This window comes from Chinchilla lanigera, unplaced genomic scaffold (genome assembly GCF_000276665.1).
Source record: "Chinchilla lanigera isolate Chin_1 unplaced genomic scaffold, ChiLan1.0 scaffold00012, whole genome shotgun sequence".
NCBI classification, from domain to species: domain Eukaryota; kingdom Metazoa; phylum Chordata; class Mammalia; order Rodentia; family Chinchillidae; genus Chinchilla; species Chinchilla lanigera.
Window position 1 is genome coordinate 28,495,486 of NW_004955413.1, and position 16,543 is coordinate 28,512,028.

Here is a 16,543-nt window from a genome sequence, read left to right on the forward strand (position 1 = left end):
CCTTCCTTCCTTCCTTCCTTCCTTCCTTCCTTCCTTCCCTCCTTCCTTCCTTCCTGCCCTTTGGTTCCCTGTCCCCGCGTGGAGGAGGCACCTGCAGCCCCTGCGGGCGGTGCCGTGCGCTCAAGGTCACTGTGCTCCGTGAGGCGGCAGGCCCGGAGCCAGGCGGCGTCCCGGGTGGCTCCAGTGCGGGCGTGCAGCGCCGTTTTGTGCCGCAGGTGTGGACGACGCCTCCCAGCTCTCGAGCTTTGCTAGGAGAGCTGCTCCCCCTCCATGGACGCTGCGAGGCGGAGAGAGCCGCGCTGGCGCTCTGTGGCTGCCGGGCTGCTGTGGCGGCTCCATAAATATTAAATGGGCTTTAAAAGAAAGCCCCGCGTTCCCAGTTCCCCGCTTTCTCCAAGCAGGGCCCGTTGTGAACCCCTTGATGTGAAACACAGTGCGGTACTGCGGAGGCGGTGCCTCCAGGTGCCACCTGCCTCTTCCGGCTGGGTCCCTGGGGTGGGCTGCGCTGTTCTCGCGTCCCTCGGGGCGGGGCCGGCGAAGCCCCTGCTCCCCCCTTTCACCAGGGCTGTGCCGCCTGGCTGGCCCCTGAGGGGTGGTTAGCAAGGGAGACGTGAGGACCCCTCAGGCTTGAGCTGAGCCTCTGCCAGGTGCATGCTGGGCACCAGGGAGAGTGTGGCCAGACATCCGGCATATGTCTGTCTGTCCGTCCATCTGTCCGTCCATCCATCCGGCCATCCATCTGTCCATCCATTTGTCCGTCTGTCTATCCTTCCATCCATCCATCCGCACATCCATTCTCTATCTTCACTCCTCCCTCCCTGTGTCTGTCCATCCATCCATCTGTCCATCCGTCTGTCCGTCCATCCATCTGACCATCTCTCCGTCCATCCATCCGTCCATCCCTCTGCCCGTCCATCCATCCATCTACCCACCCATCCCCTATCTTCATTCCTCCCTCCCTCCGTCCGTCCGTCCGTCCGTCTGTCCATCCACCCGTCCATCTTCTGTCTTCACTCCTCCCTCCATCCATGCGCTCACTGACTCTACTTAAGGAGTGTGGGGCTGGGGCGAGGCCAGCGTGAGAAGGGCAGGTGACCTTTCCTAGCGCTTACGGTGTCCTAGGCTTCGTGACAGGCGGTTCTCACAGGTCGCCTCTTCGTCCCCACTCTGAGTGAGGAACTGCTTTGCTGCGTTTCGTAGGGAAGGAAGCAGTTCTTAACCACGGGGGTTAAGCGGATTGCTCGGGGTCCCAGAACTGGTGGTTTACAGGCATGAGGAAGGGCGACCCAGGCCTGGCCCGCAGGGGACACCCTGGCTCATCACGGGACCGTGGGATGTGGCCCGGGTCAGCGGGAGTGGAGGACGGGGCTGCCCGATGGCAGGAGTGCAGGGCGGGCAGGTGGGCAGGGCCCGGGGCCGAGGGTCCTGAGTGTCAGGGAGGGACCCAGCCTGGCCTGTGTGCGTGTGAGGAGGACTTGAGTTCCTGGGCCCTGCCACGCAGTGCCACTCCTCAGCGGCCCCTGGCCTCACCTGGCACCTCCTCTTCCAGCTCCCTGGCCACTGGGCAGCACCAGCAGGGCTCCCACTGAACTGAGTAGTGATTACGATAGCCCCAGTGAACATCAGTTAGCCTGGCACTTGGTACCTGCCTTGTACCTTGGATTCCTGTTCCCTCATTTAATCCCCTAGCCCAGGAGGTGGTATTATCAGACCCATTTTCCAGAACAGGAAGCTGAGGCTCAGAGAGGTTAGGAAATTGGGCTGATGTCACACAGCAGGTCAGCACGATGTTAGGGCTCAGGTCCGAGCAGGGGGAGCCCTGGAACTTGGCGTCTGGTGCTGTGTGGGCTCTCCCTGGGTTTCTTTGTGCCCTGCAGCGGTCACAGATGGGACAGGCACTGGCTGGCCTGCCACTCCTAGGCAGGGAGGGCAGATCCACTTAGAAACCTAGTGATGGAACGGAGCAGGTGCGCCTGGGGGGGAAGGGGAGGCACACAGATATTATTTTAGTCTGCCCGTGTGGAGAGGAGGACATGTGCTGTGAATCAGGATGCATTTTGTGGGGACGCATAGAGAGGAGGAGGAGGACACTGCCATTTTATTTTACCTTGTATGAGGATGATTGAGATTTTTAAAAAATTAATAACCCTTTCTCCTTTGCACATAATTAAAATGCTCTCCAGTCTCTAATTTTTGCCATTTTCCTAATCTAATTTGTTTTCTGGGTGTGTCGGTTCTTCTTCCAAGAACAGAGCGAGGGGGATTTTCCTTCCTGTAACGTGACTGGGATGCAACTGTCCAGGAATAGTTTAAATTACATTATTTTCTCCTTGGTTAAATACAGCACAAATGGAATCAGTTGTTGTGGGGGGTTCTTAATGACCAAACACTAAACACAACAACCAAAAAATTTTTTCAAGGCATTTCCTACTTAAACAGTTAAAAAAAATGAGTATGAAAACGAACGGGAAAAATCGATAGTCTCAGTAACAGGGCGTTGGCCGCAGCGTTTGTTCTCACCGGGCCTGTGTTTCCAAGATTCTTCATAGCCGGGTTGGAATCTGCCAAAATGGAATTGTAGCCCAGGAAATACAAATGCAAACTGCGTTTTCCAGTGGAAGAAAAAAAATTTCAAAATGATAGCACCCTCAAGCTGAGATTTAAGTCTGTGGCTTCAGGGATGGACAGGGAACATCAGAATTATTAAGACCCTGGCAGGAGAGGGTAGCAGGGCATTGGGAAGGATTTTTTACATGTAGATCCCTCTTTCCTTGGCCACCACCGGTCCCTGAGCAGAGGACGGGTGTGGCGCTGGCTCCGGGAAAACCCCTTCTCCCGGTGCCATGGAAGGAGATCTTCAGGCAGAATTGATGTTGAGGAAGGAATTTCACCTGCCCCGCTCCCCACCTGCTCAGGCTTGCTGGGCGCGGGCGTGGGGCCATGTAGGGGGGTGCCGAGGGTTATGGGGAACCAGTGGGGCTGCAGGGGGCTCCTTCCTGTCTCCCCATTCTGCAAAGTCCAACTTAACTTCCCTGTTTACAAAATATCAGTCATTGTCTTGTCCCAGCTCACGGTCACCCTGTAGATTCGCAGGATTTCGTTGGAGGAAAGTACAAACATCTCAAGTATTTAAACATGTTGGACCATGCAAGCATCCGTCCCCGGCGTTGCGGGCTGGGTTCCCCCCCCCCACTTGTCCCCTCCCTTCCTTCTTTTTTCTTTTTACCAAAGTATATTCATCAAACTGCTGAGTTGGAAAGATTTGTAATGAGTTTTTGAGCTGTACGACTGTGTTTTTTCTCTCCCCCCTCCCTCTTCCTAAATCTTCATCTGACATTAAATAAAGCAAATCCCAAACAGATTAACTGTCGCACGGTTCTGCTTCATCTCCTCAGTCTGTTCGCAGGTCTGGCGGGGGGCCGGGCGGCGGTGGCGGCGGCAGGAGATGCCCGGGCGGCCCGCCGGGGTCCATGTGGCGCTCTAGGTGGGATGCCGGCGTCCTGAAGGCCGAGGCCCTGGCCCTGCTCCCCTGCGGCCTGGGCATGGCCTTCTCCCAGTCCCACGTGATGGCTGCGCGGCGGCACCAGCACAGCAGGCTGCTCATCGAGGTGGACGAGTACAGCTCCAACCCCACGCAGGCCTTCACCTTCTACAACATCAACCAGGGCCGCTTCCAGCCGCCGCACGTGCAGATGTAAGTGACCGCGGCCGGGGCGGGGCGGGGCGGGGCGGGGCGGGCGGCGACGGACACCTGGTGGCTCGGGGACGCCCAGTGCAACGTTGGCGGGTCCTTCGTGCTTGTGGGCCTGAGGTTCTGCAGTCCAGGACGCCCAGGAGGGACTGGCAGGAAGTTGCCGATTGAGGACATGAGGGCCGTATGGGGCCAGTGGAACGTTTCATAGATATTTAAACATGAAGTGGCTGCTGGACAAAACCGGAAGGCCTGGCAGCCCTGGGCTTACACACCCTTGTGGCAACGTCTGGGGTGCTGACTTCCGGCTCCCCCCGCCCCCGCCTTGCTGTGTGGTTTGTGATGGCGGAAAGGACTTGCCACAGGCCCCATGCGGGTTAGGAGCGCAGCCTGGGGCCAGCTGTTCCCCACCCGCCTCTATCCTGCCGCCTGTGCTCTGGGGGAGCGGAGAGGCTCCTCCTAAAGATCCGGGGCGCCCTGTTACTGCCCCATGCTCTGATGCAGTGCCCAGCCGCGAGATACACAGATGGAGCGCTTGTCCCTGGGCCTGCGTCCTCCCTGGATGATTCGGGGGTCCCTGAAGGCTGGGCAGTGCAGGGTGGGGGTAGATAATCCCCTGGACCCGCTTTGGTGCCTCTTACCTCTCCTATCATCCCACACAGCTAGCCAGAGCTGCCCTGGAACCCAGGTAGCCCAGCCCTAGTCCGGGGCTCTCTCCGCGCTCAGCGCCCCAGTGTCCTGTGGTGGGCACGTCCGTGGAAGTGCCTCCTCTACCCGAGAGCTCTGTCCTTTGCTTAGTTTCGGGTGTTTGCTTGGGGTGCCCGGCTGGCATTTGGTGGAAGCTACAGTTGAGCCCCGGGGCGGCGGGGAGACCGATGACTCCCCAGTGACACCCTGGGGAGGTCAGATCTGTGACAGGACGGGCCGGTCAGCGCTGACCATGACCCATAGGGGTGCAGACTGCTGTGCTGTGGTCCTGGAAAAGCCAGCCACTGAGAGGGGGAGCTGGGGGATCCCTAGCCCTGCAGGGCTTGCCCCAGGACTGGCTTCTGCTAAAGGTGGATGCTGGGGGGCTACTCATTGGAGGAAGGGCCTGGAAGGTGGCAAGCGTGGGCCTGGGGGTGGCTCCTGCACCCGGCATCGCCCCCCACCCCCCAGCACTTGCTGCAGGCCCGTGTGGCCGAGGCTGCCTGCTGCTGTGTTTGGGGGAAGACTTCCACTTGGACAGCTGCCTTTGATTCTGTTTCAGGACCAGGTCAGTGGGTTAGGGCAGAATGGATGCCTGGGTCTCAGCTGCTTCTTCGCCCCTGGGATATTGAGCCTAGCAGGGCAGCTGCAGCAGGGAGACTGGCTGGGCTGGGTTCTCTCTTTTAGGGGTGAGTTAGTCCTCTAGCCAGGCCGGCCTGAGGCCCACAGTATCCCTGGGGGTCCCCTCGCTCCAGAGATAAAAAAAGCTATGTAGAGCTGACGTTGGCTACGCCTGGGGAGACCTTAGTCCTGGAAGGATCCCCTGGAGAAGCCAGGCTTGAGACCCCGAGGTAGAAGAGGAGTGTCCGGCAGGGGTGAGGAGGATAGAGGCCAGGCAGAAGGGGCAGCGGGCGGAGCCCAGGGAGAAGGGCGTGTGGGAACCTGCAAGAGACAGCACAGACCCGGGGTCAGGCCTGTGTCCCAAGGAAGGGCTGCGAGGCAGTGACCGAGGGGGGTGACTTCGCTCACCTGACCAAAGAACAGGGAGGTCACTCACTCTAGTGCATTCACTCATACCTGGATGTTGGTGAGCAGACTGGGCTCGATGTTTGGGGCCCTGCAGGCATGGAGGACAAATACCTCCCTGCACGCATGGAGCTCGCATTCCAGGCCAGTGGCAGACGGGTGGCAGAGGAGTCCGGGAAGCGTGTGACACCAGTAGTGATTAGTGCGGCTCAGAAAAAGCTCAGTGGCTTTCTTGTTGCCTCCCCTTGTCCTGACCTCTCCCCCGGACTCGGTGTGACGTGCCGTAGGCAGTGAGGGTCCCCACTTCTCTTGGCAGGAAGAGCGTGCTCCAGGTTCTGGCCTTGAACTCCAACTTTTCACGGAGTTGGGTGAAGCCGGGGTGGATACAGGACTCGGGCGGCCGTTGCCTCCCACCCTTGATGCAGATGCCTGCACTGGGGGAAGCGCAAGGCTGGCTGAAGGGGGCGGTGTGGGTTTCCATGGCGAGCCGGCCCCTGCCTGGCTCAGGGAGAGGCAGGAGGACGACGCCACTTCCCGCTGTGGGATTTACTGCCACCCTGGGCTTTGTCTCCGGGATGAGGGAGCAAGGGGGTCTTATTTAATAAACCCACAATTTATATTTAATAAAACAACAGTGACAGTGCAAACACGGCTTCTGGCTGAGCGGTGTGATTTATGCTGTTGCCCCAGAGACCCTGCTGAGAAGGAGCCACGGCCTTTATTACGAGTCCCCACAGCTGGGCTTCTGGGTTCGGGCCCGAGGCTGCAGGCTGGGTGCCCTGGCTGGCAGGGAAAGCCTGGTGGTCACCAAGAAGATGAGAGTGAGTGTGGAGGGACAGGGACCCCCGCAGGTCTGTATCTCTTCCCTGTGGACTTCAGGGGGCACCACGGGGGAGACCTGGGCCACCGCTTTCAGATTCTCTGTGCCCATCGGGCTGTGGTGGTCTCAGCACCTTTGTCTTTGCAGCACTCGGGGTGGAACCCAGGGCCTTGCATGTGCCGGGCAAGCGCTCACCATGGAGCTGCACCGGGCCCCACTACTAGGTCTTGCAGCGCTTGAGGAGGGCAGGGAGAGCAGGTGGGAGGAACCCCTTTGTCCCTTGGTTGTGGTCCTCTGGGCTGTGCCAGCTTGGCACACCCACCCCAGCCTGGGCACACCTGGCCCTCCAGCCCCTCCTACACCCCTGTCCTGCCAGGCAGCAGACGCGGCAGCGCCTGGGGTCCGGCGTTCTCCTTCCCCGCTCCTCAGCCTGCACACGCCAATCCTTTTGCTTCTCCACCTCCGCACTCCTCAGGCCCTGCTCGGAGACCAGGGCCCACCCACTCCGCTCCCACCCCAGCTCGAGGGGCTCAGAGCCCCTGCGTGGTGTGAGAGTCGGTCCCTGTCCTCAGGATCATCTCCCAGGCGCCTCTGCCCCACCCCTGAGCCCCCCAGAGAGTGGAGGAGGAGGAGGAGGCGAGGAAGAGGGTGGGCGACCCGGGGGAATGACAGTCTCTGCTTCCGGGGCCCAAGCAGGTGTTTGATACCAGGACCGTGCTGCCAGGGAGCCGATGACTCAGGGGGACAGAGACGGGGCAAGGAAGGGGCACTTTGGGGGCACTGACATCAGCGTTCTGAGCTGGGATGGACAGTTAGACTCTCACTGAGATGGGCCGGCAGCTGGGAGGGTCCGGGGCACAGCGAAGAGCTCACCAGTCCAGGGGCTGTGCCCTCCATTCTGTGCACCCCTGCCACCGCCACGCCCGGGGAGGCTCATGTTCGGCTGGGGAGCGCGGGTGGGGAGGTTTAGGGTCTCGAAGCCATCCCAGCAGGCAGGAGCCTCGGGGAGTCTGGTTTGTCTCCAAGAAAGAGAGAATCTTTGTTTCTGTGCTTTTCTGTCTCACCTGCTGGGACGTCACAGGGAGACAACCAGTGTGCTTCTTACTTTTTCCCGCCACGAGCAGGTGTTGAGGTCAGATGCCCAAATTCCAGTTGCGCAGGCCTGGGCTCAGATTCTCCAGCGTAGGGCCCTGGACCTCGGGCCTGGGACTTACTTTTCCAGGTCTCAGTGGCTGAGTCTCCGGGGCTGTTGCGAGTCAGCCCTCAGCTGGGGTTTTGTTATCGCAGGTGCCAGAAACACGGCTTCAGTTGCCTTTGGGAGGGAAAGGAGTTTATTCAGCTGATGTGTTTAGCTGAGGAGTTCAGGTTTGGGTCTAGCCTCAGGTACAACTGGATCTAGGAGTCCAATGATGCCGTCTCATAGATTATTTCTGCATATCTCTTATTTTCCTAATTTCCTCCCCATTTGTAAACACAGGCAGGGGTGCTGGGAGCTCCTCCTTGGGGGCCTCTGTGGGTGACCCCCCTCCAGGTGCATTCTTTATACCTAGCAGGGGCCCGACATTTAGGAGCCCCTGTCTAAGCATCTGGCCATAAATCCTAGAAATACCCTAGCCTGCTGAGAGTTCTGGAACCAAAATGTGCTTCAGATTTCAATTCCAGCTTGCCTAGCTTCCACGCCTGAGACTGTGGGTACAGCAAACCTTCCCAAGCCTCGGTTTTCTCCTCTGTACAATGGGGACACCCACAGCATACTGCTTAGAGGTCCCCAGGGAGGCGAAGAGAGCCCATGCAGGTCAGTGCTGAGCAGGGAGTGACTTGTGACGCGCGGAGAAGTCGGCAGATCGGCACCACTATCGTCTCAAGCTCCAGCGTTTGTACCACCCAAACAGCCGGAGGGCTGAGCAGGAAATAAGTCTTTATGTTGTTCTCTAGGGATTGCTGGGTTCCTATCTTCTCTGTGTGCTGAAGCCTCAGGGTGCAGGGAAATAAGGCAGAGTTAATTAAAGAGCTCCGCAGCAGCAGCAGGCCCAGCCCGGAGAGCCCAGGCTGCCTGGCGGCGGGCTGAGCTGGCCCACGCGGGGTCCTGCGCTCTGCAGGCATTTCGGAGATTGCGGGACCCAAGCGAGGCCGCACTGGTTGGCTTTGCAGGTCTTGTCTTTTTGACTTGGTCCTTGCACGTTGAGGCTCTTCAGAAGGAGAGGTGGGGAGAATATGAACTGATGGATTTGATTGGCTCACTCCAGTTCCTGTGCCAGGCTGACAGCTGAGTAGTGATTGGCTGCTTGGTTCAATCAGCTGTCGGGACAGGAAGGGTGTGCAGGTGCCCCGGCCAGCTGCCTGCAAGACTGTCTGTCTTGGAGAGCCCGTTCTGGAGTCCCCCAGGACAGAGGAGAGGCAGCGAAGCCCTAGGAGGGGCATTTCAGCTTCCAGACTTACTCAGGCACTGCCTCCTCCTGGAAGCTTCTGGGAGGACCCAGACTGGCTTAGGCCCATGGCAGGCCCCCAGCCCTTCTGCTGCTCCGTCATAGCTGGTGGCTCTGTGGTCACTGGCTGTCCGAGTCTATCTCTGCCATCCATCGGGGATATCTGGTGGGCAGTGGTGGAGCCCAGTTCGCCCCAGTCTGACCTGCTAGGATCTGCTGGGGCCTCACTCTTGCCCCCACCATGACCTTGGCCCCGGGGAGAGGCCTGAACGCCCCTCCACCTGCCTTGATCCTGCACACGGATGCGCCCTGCACATTAGCATGCTGAACCCATGTCTCTCACAAGGTGTTAATTAAATTTCTTCGAAATATATTGTCTGAAAAAAAAAAAGGATAATTAGAAAGATGTCTTTAAAAGTATTTATGTAACTGATATGGTGCCGCTTTTGGTTTGCCGCGTAATTAGATTTAAGCACAACTCCTCGAGTGGCATACTCATTTGGAGAGAGCTGCTTGTTGAAATGTCACTGCGTTGTTCTTGAGCGTTTGGAGCCTGGTGGAGTTGCTCCGCTGGGGAGGCAGCGTGGGGTGGGAAGAGCCCTGGACAGGGAGCCAGGGGCTGGGTCCTCAGCACGGACCGTATTCAGGCCCTGGGACCCCGGGTCACACGCTCAGCCTGTGGGACGTCAGAATCCTCATCTGTAAAATGAAGGCCACCGTGAGCTCCCCCGGAACAAAGAAAGAGTCCATTCGTGCCTCGCTTTGTAAGTTTCTGAGTGCCTGGGGAGGTAGCTCTGTTTCTCAGATGTGCACACCTGTGAGTGTTGCTTACGGTCACCCCTGAGTGATGAGCGACAGAACTGGGGAAGGAACCCCGGGGTCTCTGATTCCCGAGGTGGGTTGTCTTCCCCGAGCCTGGAAGGCTGTCGGTCCACGCATGCCCTCACTACCTCACAGCTTAGAAAAATCGCCTCCTGGCTTTGAGTGCCTGTGTCCCACGGCTTCCGGAGAATTCCTCCTTTCCCACACCGCTGTCCTCGGATCTGCGTACGCTCTGCTCAGCACGGGGACAGCTCTCTTCACTGACCCGGGACTCCCTCCGGTCCATGCGTCCTCAACGGGTGCAATAGCGCCCCCAGCGGCGAAAGTGGTTTTTGATGGGTGAAAAAAAATCTGACCCTTCTGTCTAAAGGATAGATAAACATACAGTAGGTGGACAGATGTACAGCTTCTCTGTGGTATTAAAATCGCACAGAACTAGACAGTAATCACCAGAAAGTTGGGAAATGCGGCTTTAGTCCAGAGCGGGTAGGGCACAGTAGACCAGAGCCACTCATGGTCTTTGACCTTCACCCTTCCTCAGAGGTTTCCATGCTGCACGGGGGTAAATTGAGGCTCAGGGGACAAGACCAGGTGGGCCGTCTGGAAAGCTGGGCGCTGGGTCCGTGTCTGATTGGACCTGATTGGACCTGATGGGGCTGTGAACCGCCCACCCCACAAGCTCGTGGCCCTGCAGCCCCCGTGAGCCCCAGCGTCTCCTCTTTCCACAGGGTGGACCCGGTGCCGCACGATGCCCCCAAGCCACCCGGCTACACGCGCTTCGTGTGTGTGTCTGACACACATTCGAGGACGGACCCCATCCAGATGCCCTACGGTGACGTGCTGATCCATGCCGGGGACTTCACGGAGCTGGGGCTCCCAAGCGAGGTGAAGAAATTCAACGAGTGGCTGGGTAGGTCCCCGGCCGGTGGCCTTTCCTGCTGCTCTGCCCAGCACCCTGCTGGCCATTACTGTACCTGCCCCACACGCCCCCTGACCACGCAGACCTCCCTGACTGCCCCCCCTCCCCACTTCCCTGCCAGCACCTGGCTCCCTGTGACTTTCCCCTGTGAGATTATTTTTGAAGCTAGGGTGACCCCCCCCTTTGTGACTTAGTTCATTTTGTTTTATCCCCTGGTGTCCAGCCCCCAATGCCCTGCACAAGGGGGTATTCAGGAAATAATTGATGCTTTTTTTTTCTTTTTTGGTGGGTACCGGGAATTGAACTCAGGACCTTGCGCTTGCCAGGCAGGTGCTTGTGCCACTGAGCTATATCCCTAGCCCCAGTAATTGATGAATGAATGAATGGGTGTGTGGGTGAATGAATGAATCACTCTAGGGATGGCCAGAGCAGGTACCCGGCTGTGTGGGCTGGTACCAGCTCGGTCACCCCTTGAGGGGACTCCTTGGCCTCTGTAGCCCCTGGTGGAGCCCCGGGGAGCAGATGTGGCTCCTCCTGTGGCCAGCTGTTGTCCTTGGTGGCAGAGCACTGCCCTACGCAGTGGCCGACCGTGGGTGATCATTTCTATGCACAGCCCTTAGGTTTTGTGCTTTTTTTTTTTTTTTCCAAAATAAACTTGGTGTGCCCCTTGGGAGAACATGCTTGCCTGTGATCCAGAAAAACCTCCCAGTGAAGTATCGTTGTCCCCGCTGGGGGGAGTAGATGAATGGCGTTTGGGCAGCCTGGCGATCAGACCTGCTGGGGTGGAGGCGGGGTGCGGGGCTAACCCACCTCCATACATAGCCCCCTTGCTCCCCACAGCCGTCACAGGTCCCCTTGCCTCTCCGGGGCCCTGCTGTGGAGCAGAGGGCCAGGAGTGAGGCGGTGTAGCTGCAGCAGCAAGAGGCTGGGTTTTGCCAGCAGAGACAAATATTTACAAGCAACGCCTTCTCTACCTGGCAGGTTCTGTGCTTTAAATATTGATTTTTCAAATGGGAAATTCTAATCCAGGGCCTTGTGGGGCCTGCAGTGTGTGAAGGCGGGGGTGGGCGAGGGCTCCTGTGGGACTCACCTGGCTGTGCTGTCTCTGGTTCTATGCTACACTGTCCCCTAGCAGGGACCCTGGCCTAGCCTGGCTCCTTATCCTCCTGCTGTGGGTCTCGGAAGGTGCAGAGCGCCACTTGGCTGGGTCAGGGCAGAGACGGATAGTCACTATGGGTGGGTACCTGTTCGGTGCCAGGCTCCTTCCCCCCTGTCTTGTCGAGGTTGGCAGCATCTGGTTGCAGGGGCTCGTGTTTGCATTTCCCTCGAATGGAGGAAAATTGGCCACAGTTGCCTCCCATCAAAATGGAGCAAATGGGATGAACCGCATGACCTGACTCCTGGGCTGTGGGTGTGGGGACCAAGGGTTCTCAGGAAGATGATGGAGGAGGTGGCAGTTTGCGCCTGGAACGGAGAACTTGTGTGCCCTGGCTGGAACAAGGAGATTGGGGGGCACCATGGTGACTGGCCTGACCGTGACTCTGGAGAGGGGACCAGGAGGGCTGTGGCCTGGCATGGCCAGCATGTGGGATGGGCGTTTTAGAGCGATCTCGTCCTGCTGCTCAGCAACAGCTCCGACTTGGGGAGGAGGCGCGTCGTTCTGCACACGGTGGCCGGTTGTGTCTATTGGGCTGCAGTGTTACGGGTGGACAGGGTGAGTCTACAGGGGCATCCTCCTTTCACTGATAGCACCTCCCCGGCCTCCCTCAGGTCTTGTTTCTGCTGCCTTGCAGCTTTGCAGGTGTCAGGGCTGTGCCTCCATCGGGCAGCTCTAGATGGAAGGGGAGCTGCCCTCCATTGTTTGAGGGAGAGGCCAGGAATCTGCTCCTGGGTAAGAGCAAAAACAGCAGTGCTGGTGTTTTCTTTTTTGGTGGGTACGAAGCCACTGGCAGCTGGCTTCGGGAAATCTCCACGGATTAGAGACTCACCTTTCTGGGCCAGTGGGTCTGGTCTCCTGCGCTCAGTGGTCACGGCTGAGAAGTGGGCTGTGCGTGGTTAGGTCATCTGCCTTGTATGTGGCGCTAGTGTTTATTGAGCACTTAGGATGTACCAGGTGCTGTTCTGTGCTCTTGTGTGTTGCGAACTCATTTAATTCTCTGATGATGGATGAGGCAGAACTATTGCTTCTCCACTTTTTGGGTAGAAAACCCAGGCCCAGAGTAGTGAAGGAACTTGCCCGAGGTCACACAGCAAATTGGGAGCAGAGCTGGGATTCAGACCCACGCAGTAGGAGTTACAAGCTCTTGGCATCTTCTCTCAGTGGTTGTCTCTCTTGTGCTTAGGGTAGAACCTCCCTGCTGAGAGGCGAGGTGTGGACTCTGCTACTTGGACCCGGGAACCCTAGATCTATTTCCTGCCTCCGTGACTGGCAGCTACATGACTTCTCTCCATCTCTGTGGCCTTGTTCTAAATACAAGTGGCCAGGCTTCCCTTATGTTGCCAACAGCTTATTCCTCTGGGGACGGAAGGGAAAGTCAAGTTTTGTAAACTGCGAAGTGCTGCACAAGTGTTTATTATCGCTCTTTGAACTGGCATTTTCAAGATGAGGGCTCCCCTTGGTGGGAGTAGGCTGAGGCAGGAGGGTTGCAAGTTCCATCCTAGCATGGACAACTTAGGGAACTAGTGAGATCCTGCCTCAAAATTAAAAAAAAAAAAAAAAAAATTAAAAGGGCAGGGGATATAGCTCAGTGCAAAGGCTCTGTGTTCAATCACCAGTATGGGAAAAAAATAATAAGAGCCCTTGGCGAGAGTGACAGATGTCCAAGGAAGGACAGTAGATGTGATGGAGGAGGCCGGGTAGGGTTTAGCCAGGTGGTCGGCCTGGAGGACCAGGTGTGGGAGTTAGGGTTGACCCCCAGTGTCGGGGCAGCTTTAGGACGGGCTGCAGGGGGCGGACTTCGCAGAGCTTTCCGCAGCCACTCTGGACTGCACAGAGTGAGGGCAGCTTGGCCGGGGCTGCAGAATGTTCTGGAATTACTGTCTGGGCTGGGGGAGCATGGGAAATTATTTTCTGTTTTATGATTCTTCCCTGTGTTCCCTGGTTTCCTAAAGGGAATGTGTACTGTTCTGGTAGTGTAAAAAAAAAAAAAAATAAAAAAGACAAAAGTCATTGTTCTTTTTTATCGGTATTTGTGATGCATGAAGCTTACATTCATTTGGGGGACCAGGACTTGTCTGTGTTGTATCTTGACGATTTCAATCCTCTTTCCGCCCTTCCCCCCCTCTTTCCCTGGTCCCTGACCCCGTCCCCGTCCCCAGCCTCCCTGTCCCCCTCCCTCTCGCCTTCATTTTACTCTTCGTTTGTATTTTGGGTCTCTCAGGCGAGGGGAACCATGTGCTCTTTAACTTTCGGTGTCTCATTGATTTCTCTCAGTGCTGTGGACTCAAGTTGAGGAGACCTTGGCCTCCCTGGTGCCTGGTGTGGCGTCCCCTGAGGGGCCGGGACAGCGCTGGGCCCCAGCTCGGTTCTGGGTCATCGGGCTGCTGCTTTGAGGCTCTCCCAGAGCCCTCCCTGTGTCCCTGGGCCCTGCTCCTGGGAAGGACCAGATGGGAAACCCAGTCAGCACCGGCTGCCCACTGCGCCGGTCCCCTCACAGAAAGCATTGAAGAGCACTTTCCAGGGCACTTTCCAGGGCACCTCCAGGCTGTGGGACACTGACAAGGGTCGCAGGAGGACGGGCGCTGGCACCTGACCAGCGGTGGGGCTGCCTGCCTCGCTGTCCCGAGCCCTGCCCTGGGCGTGGCTGAGCGGTCTCTGGAGGGGGCCGGGTTCGGGGTGACAGTGCCCCTCCGTGCAGACCCTCTGTCCTCTTGGCCATTAGTATCCCAAATATACGCAGGATACTGAAACACCAGCTTGATTTGTAGCTGGCCCAGTAAGCAGCTCAGAAATGGTTACGAGCGTGTTCTTTGGCTCTAAAGAGCGAGGGAGGGCGGAGAACTCCCCGGCAGTCCTGGCTCCTCCAGGGCCAGTGACGCGGTGGCCGTCCTGCTCGGGCAGTGGCCTGTCCTCCTTTCCGAAGCGGGGACGCTGGGCTGGATTCTGCTGCCATCTGAGTGACAGCCAGGCCCGCGAGAGCTGGGATTTGCACGCTGACAGAAAGCTCCCCGTCTCTGCCTGATGGGTGCCAGGCTGGCCCCTTGCCCGGCTGCCTCTGCCACCTGGAGTGAGGGCCCAGAGCCCCAGGGCACTTTGTCCCCAGCCTCTGCCCTGTGGGCTCCTCCTCCCCAGCGTCCCTAGGCCCAGTCTCCATCTCCTCCCTCTCCTCCCTCCCCTGAGGGGCTCCTGGCAAGGCTCCTCCTGGGGCTTCTTAACCACTGGGACCCTGAGCTTTGGCTCCCACCCAGGCCTGCGCGAATGTCCGCCCCTCTCTCCACAGCCAGTGCTTCCCCCAGGCACCTCTTCCTCGGGGTCCACCAGGATCTCAGGCCCCTCGGTCCCATGCTGACCTCCCAGGGGGACTCACACCCCTCCCCTCCGCTCGGGGCTCAGGCCAGCTGCTTCTGCGGCTCTGGCCCTGCTGCTGTCTGTCCCATGGCAGGCTGTCCCCTCTGCACACTTAAGCCCCTGTCAAGTTGCCCCGGGCACTGGTCTGAGCCAGCCTGCCGGGCTCCGCTTTCTCCTGCGGGGCCTGTGCAGTGCTGAGAGCAGGGTTGCTGCGGGTCAGCGCGGTGCCCAAGGGACAGGGCTGGCTGTGTAGAATGAAGTGGGGCAGGGCCTGCGAGGCGCACGATGAACCAGTTAATTAAGCGGCGCTCCCCAAGCAGTCAGGCAAGGAGGAAGGGGACGGCCCTTAATGGAGTATTTAGAAGTTATAATTAACTTTTTCCTGGCGCCCTGGCATAAAGCAAGATATATATATATATATATATATATATATATATATAAAACAATATAAAAGGGGTCCAAGGATTTAGTTAAATAGAGCTAGGTCTTTTGCAAGTAAACCCTTAATTAAAATCTGCGAGGGAGGAAGGGAAAGAAAGGGAGATGAGGATCCTTCAAGGCGGCTGCTGTGGTTCTTGCCTCCTTTGCCCCTGTATTGGGGCTGGGGCCCACGTTTTGCTTCTTTCCCGAAACCCCACCGGGGCCCAGGTGGAGTGAGGGTTCCGTGCAGCTCAGGAGCTTGGGAGTGAAGACGACTGGGGGTGGGGAACGGTTTAGGTGCAGCAGCTAGAGCTTGACCACCCCTGCAGCCTCTCCTCCCCATCCCAAGGGTCCCTGTGCCCCCTGGCTGCCCCTTACGCCTCTCCTGGGAGGACGCCAGGTGTGTCTCCCATGCTACTCTGTCCCCAGCTGTGAATAAAGCCCTGCTTGTGTCTCCTTCCCTTGTTATTATTGTCTTTCCTACCTCCCCACCCAGACAGGAGTGCGGTCCTCCTCTCTTAGCGCTTGGTATTAGTCACTTGGAGGGGTTTGTTTTGGCTCCTGGCTCTGGAGCATCCAGTTCATGGCTGCGGGCTCCAAGGCAGAAGCAGCACGGTGGAAGCACCTGGGCAGAGGACAGCTGCTCACCCGTGGAGGCCAGGAAGTGGAGGGAGAAGAAGGAGGGAGGAGCCGGGGATAAGAATGCACTCTTCCAGGGACCTGTCCCCTCCTCCCAGTAGCGCATTCAGCCACCAACTCACCAGCGGATGAATTCACTGTGACCCAGTCATTCTTCTAAAAGCCCCACCTGGGGGCACATGAGACTTTTGGGGGACATTCTCAATCTAAACTGTAACATGCTTCTTATCCGTGTTTGTGTAGGGCCGGGAAGCCAGTGCTGCCCCTCTGTCCCTTTTGCTGGTGTGGCTGGTGCCCTGGGAGACTCTCACATGGCTGTGGCTGCAGCTCGTATCCCTTGAATTTTGCTCAGGTCCTGGAGTTGGGACCTGTGACTGGCTTGGGGTCCATCTCAGCAAAACCAGAGGCCTCAGCTGGCCTCAGGGTGGTAGAGCATTGCAGTCCTGGCCTGTGTGGGGTTGGGTGGGGAGGGACAGGTATTTCCCCAGGAATGGCCACAGGTCCCCAGGGGTCAGTGGCTTGGCCGGGCAGGGTACCCTGCGAGCGAGGCCTCTGCTGACCCGGGTTAGGGCATGGAGCTCTTGAA

The 16,543-nt window shown here is 58.1% G+C and overlaps 1 protein-coding gene across 3 annotated transcripts in view; it reads left to right on the forward strand.

The window, feature by feature from the left end:
* Nucleotides 1-16,543, forward strand: part of Mpped1 (metallophosphoesterase domain containing 1) — a 72,333-nt gene that overhangs the window by 8,941 nt on the left and 46,849 nt on the right. For all 3 annotated transcript variants that reach the window (XM_005379441.2, XM_005379442.2, XM_005379440.2), the window contains exons 2-3: nt 3,396-3,694; nt 10,201-10,382. In XM_005379441.2, coding sequence (XP_005379498.1) covers nt 3,471-3,694; nt 10,201-10,382 — 406 coding nt within the window. In that variant the 5' untranslated portion in view covers nt 3,396-3,470. The remainder of the gene's footprint in view (nt 1-3,395; nt 3,695-10,200; nt 10,383-16,543) is intronic.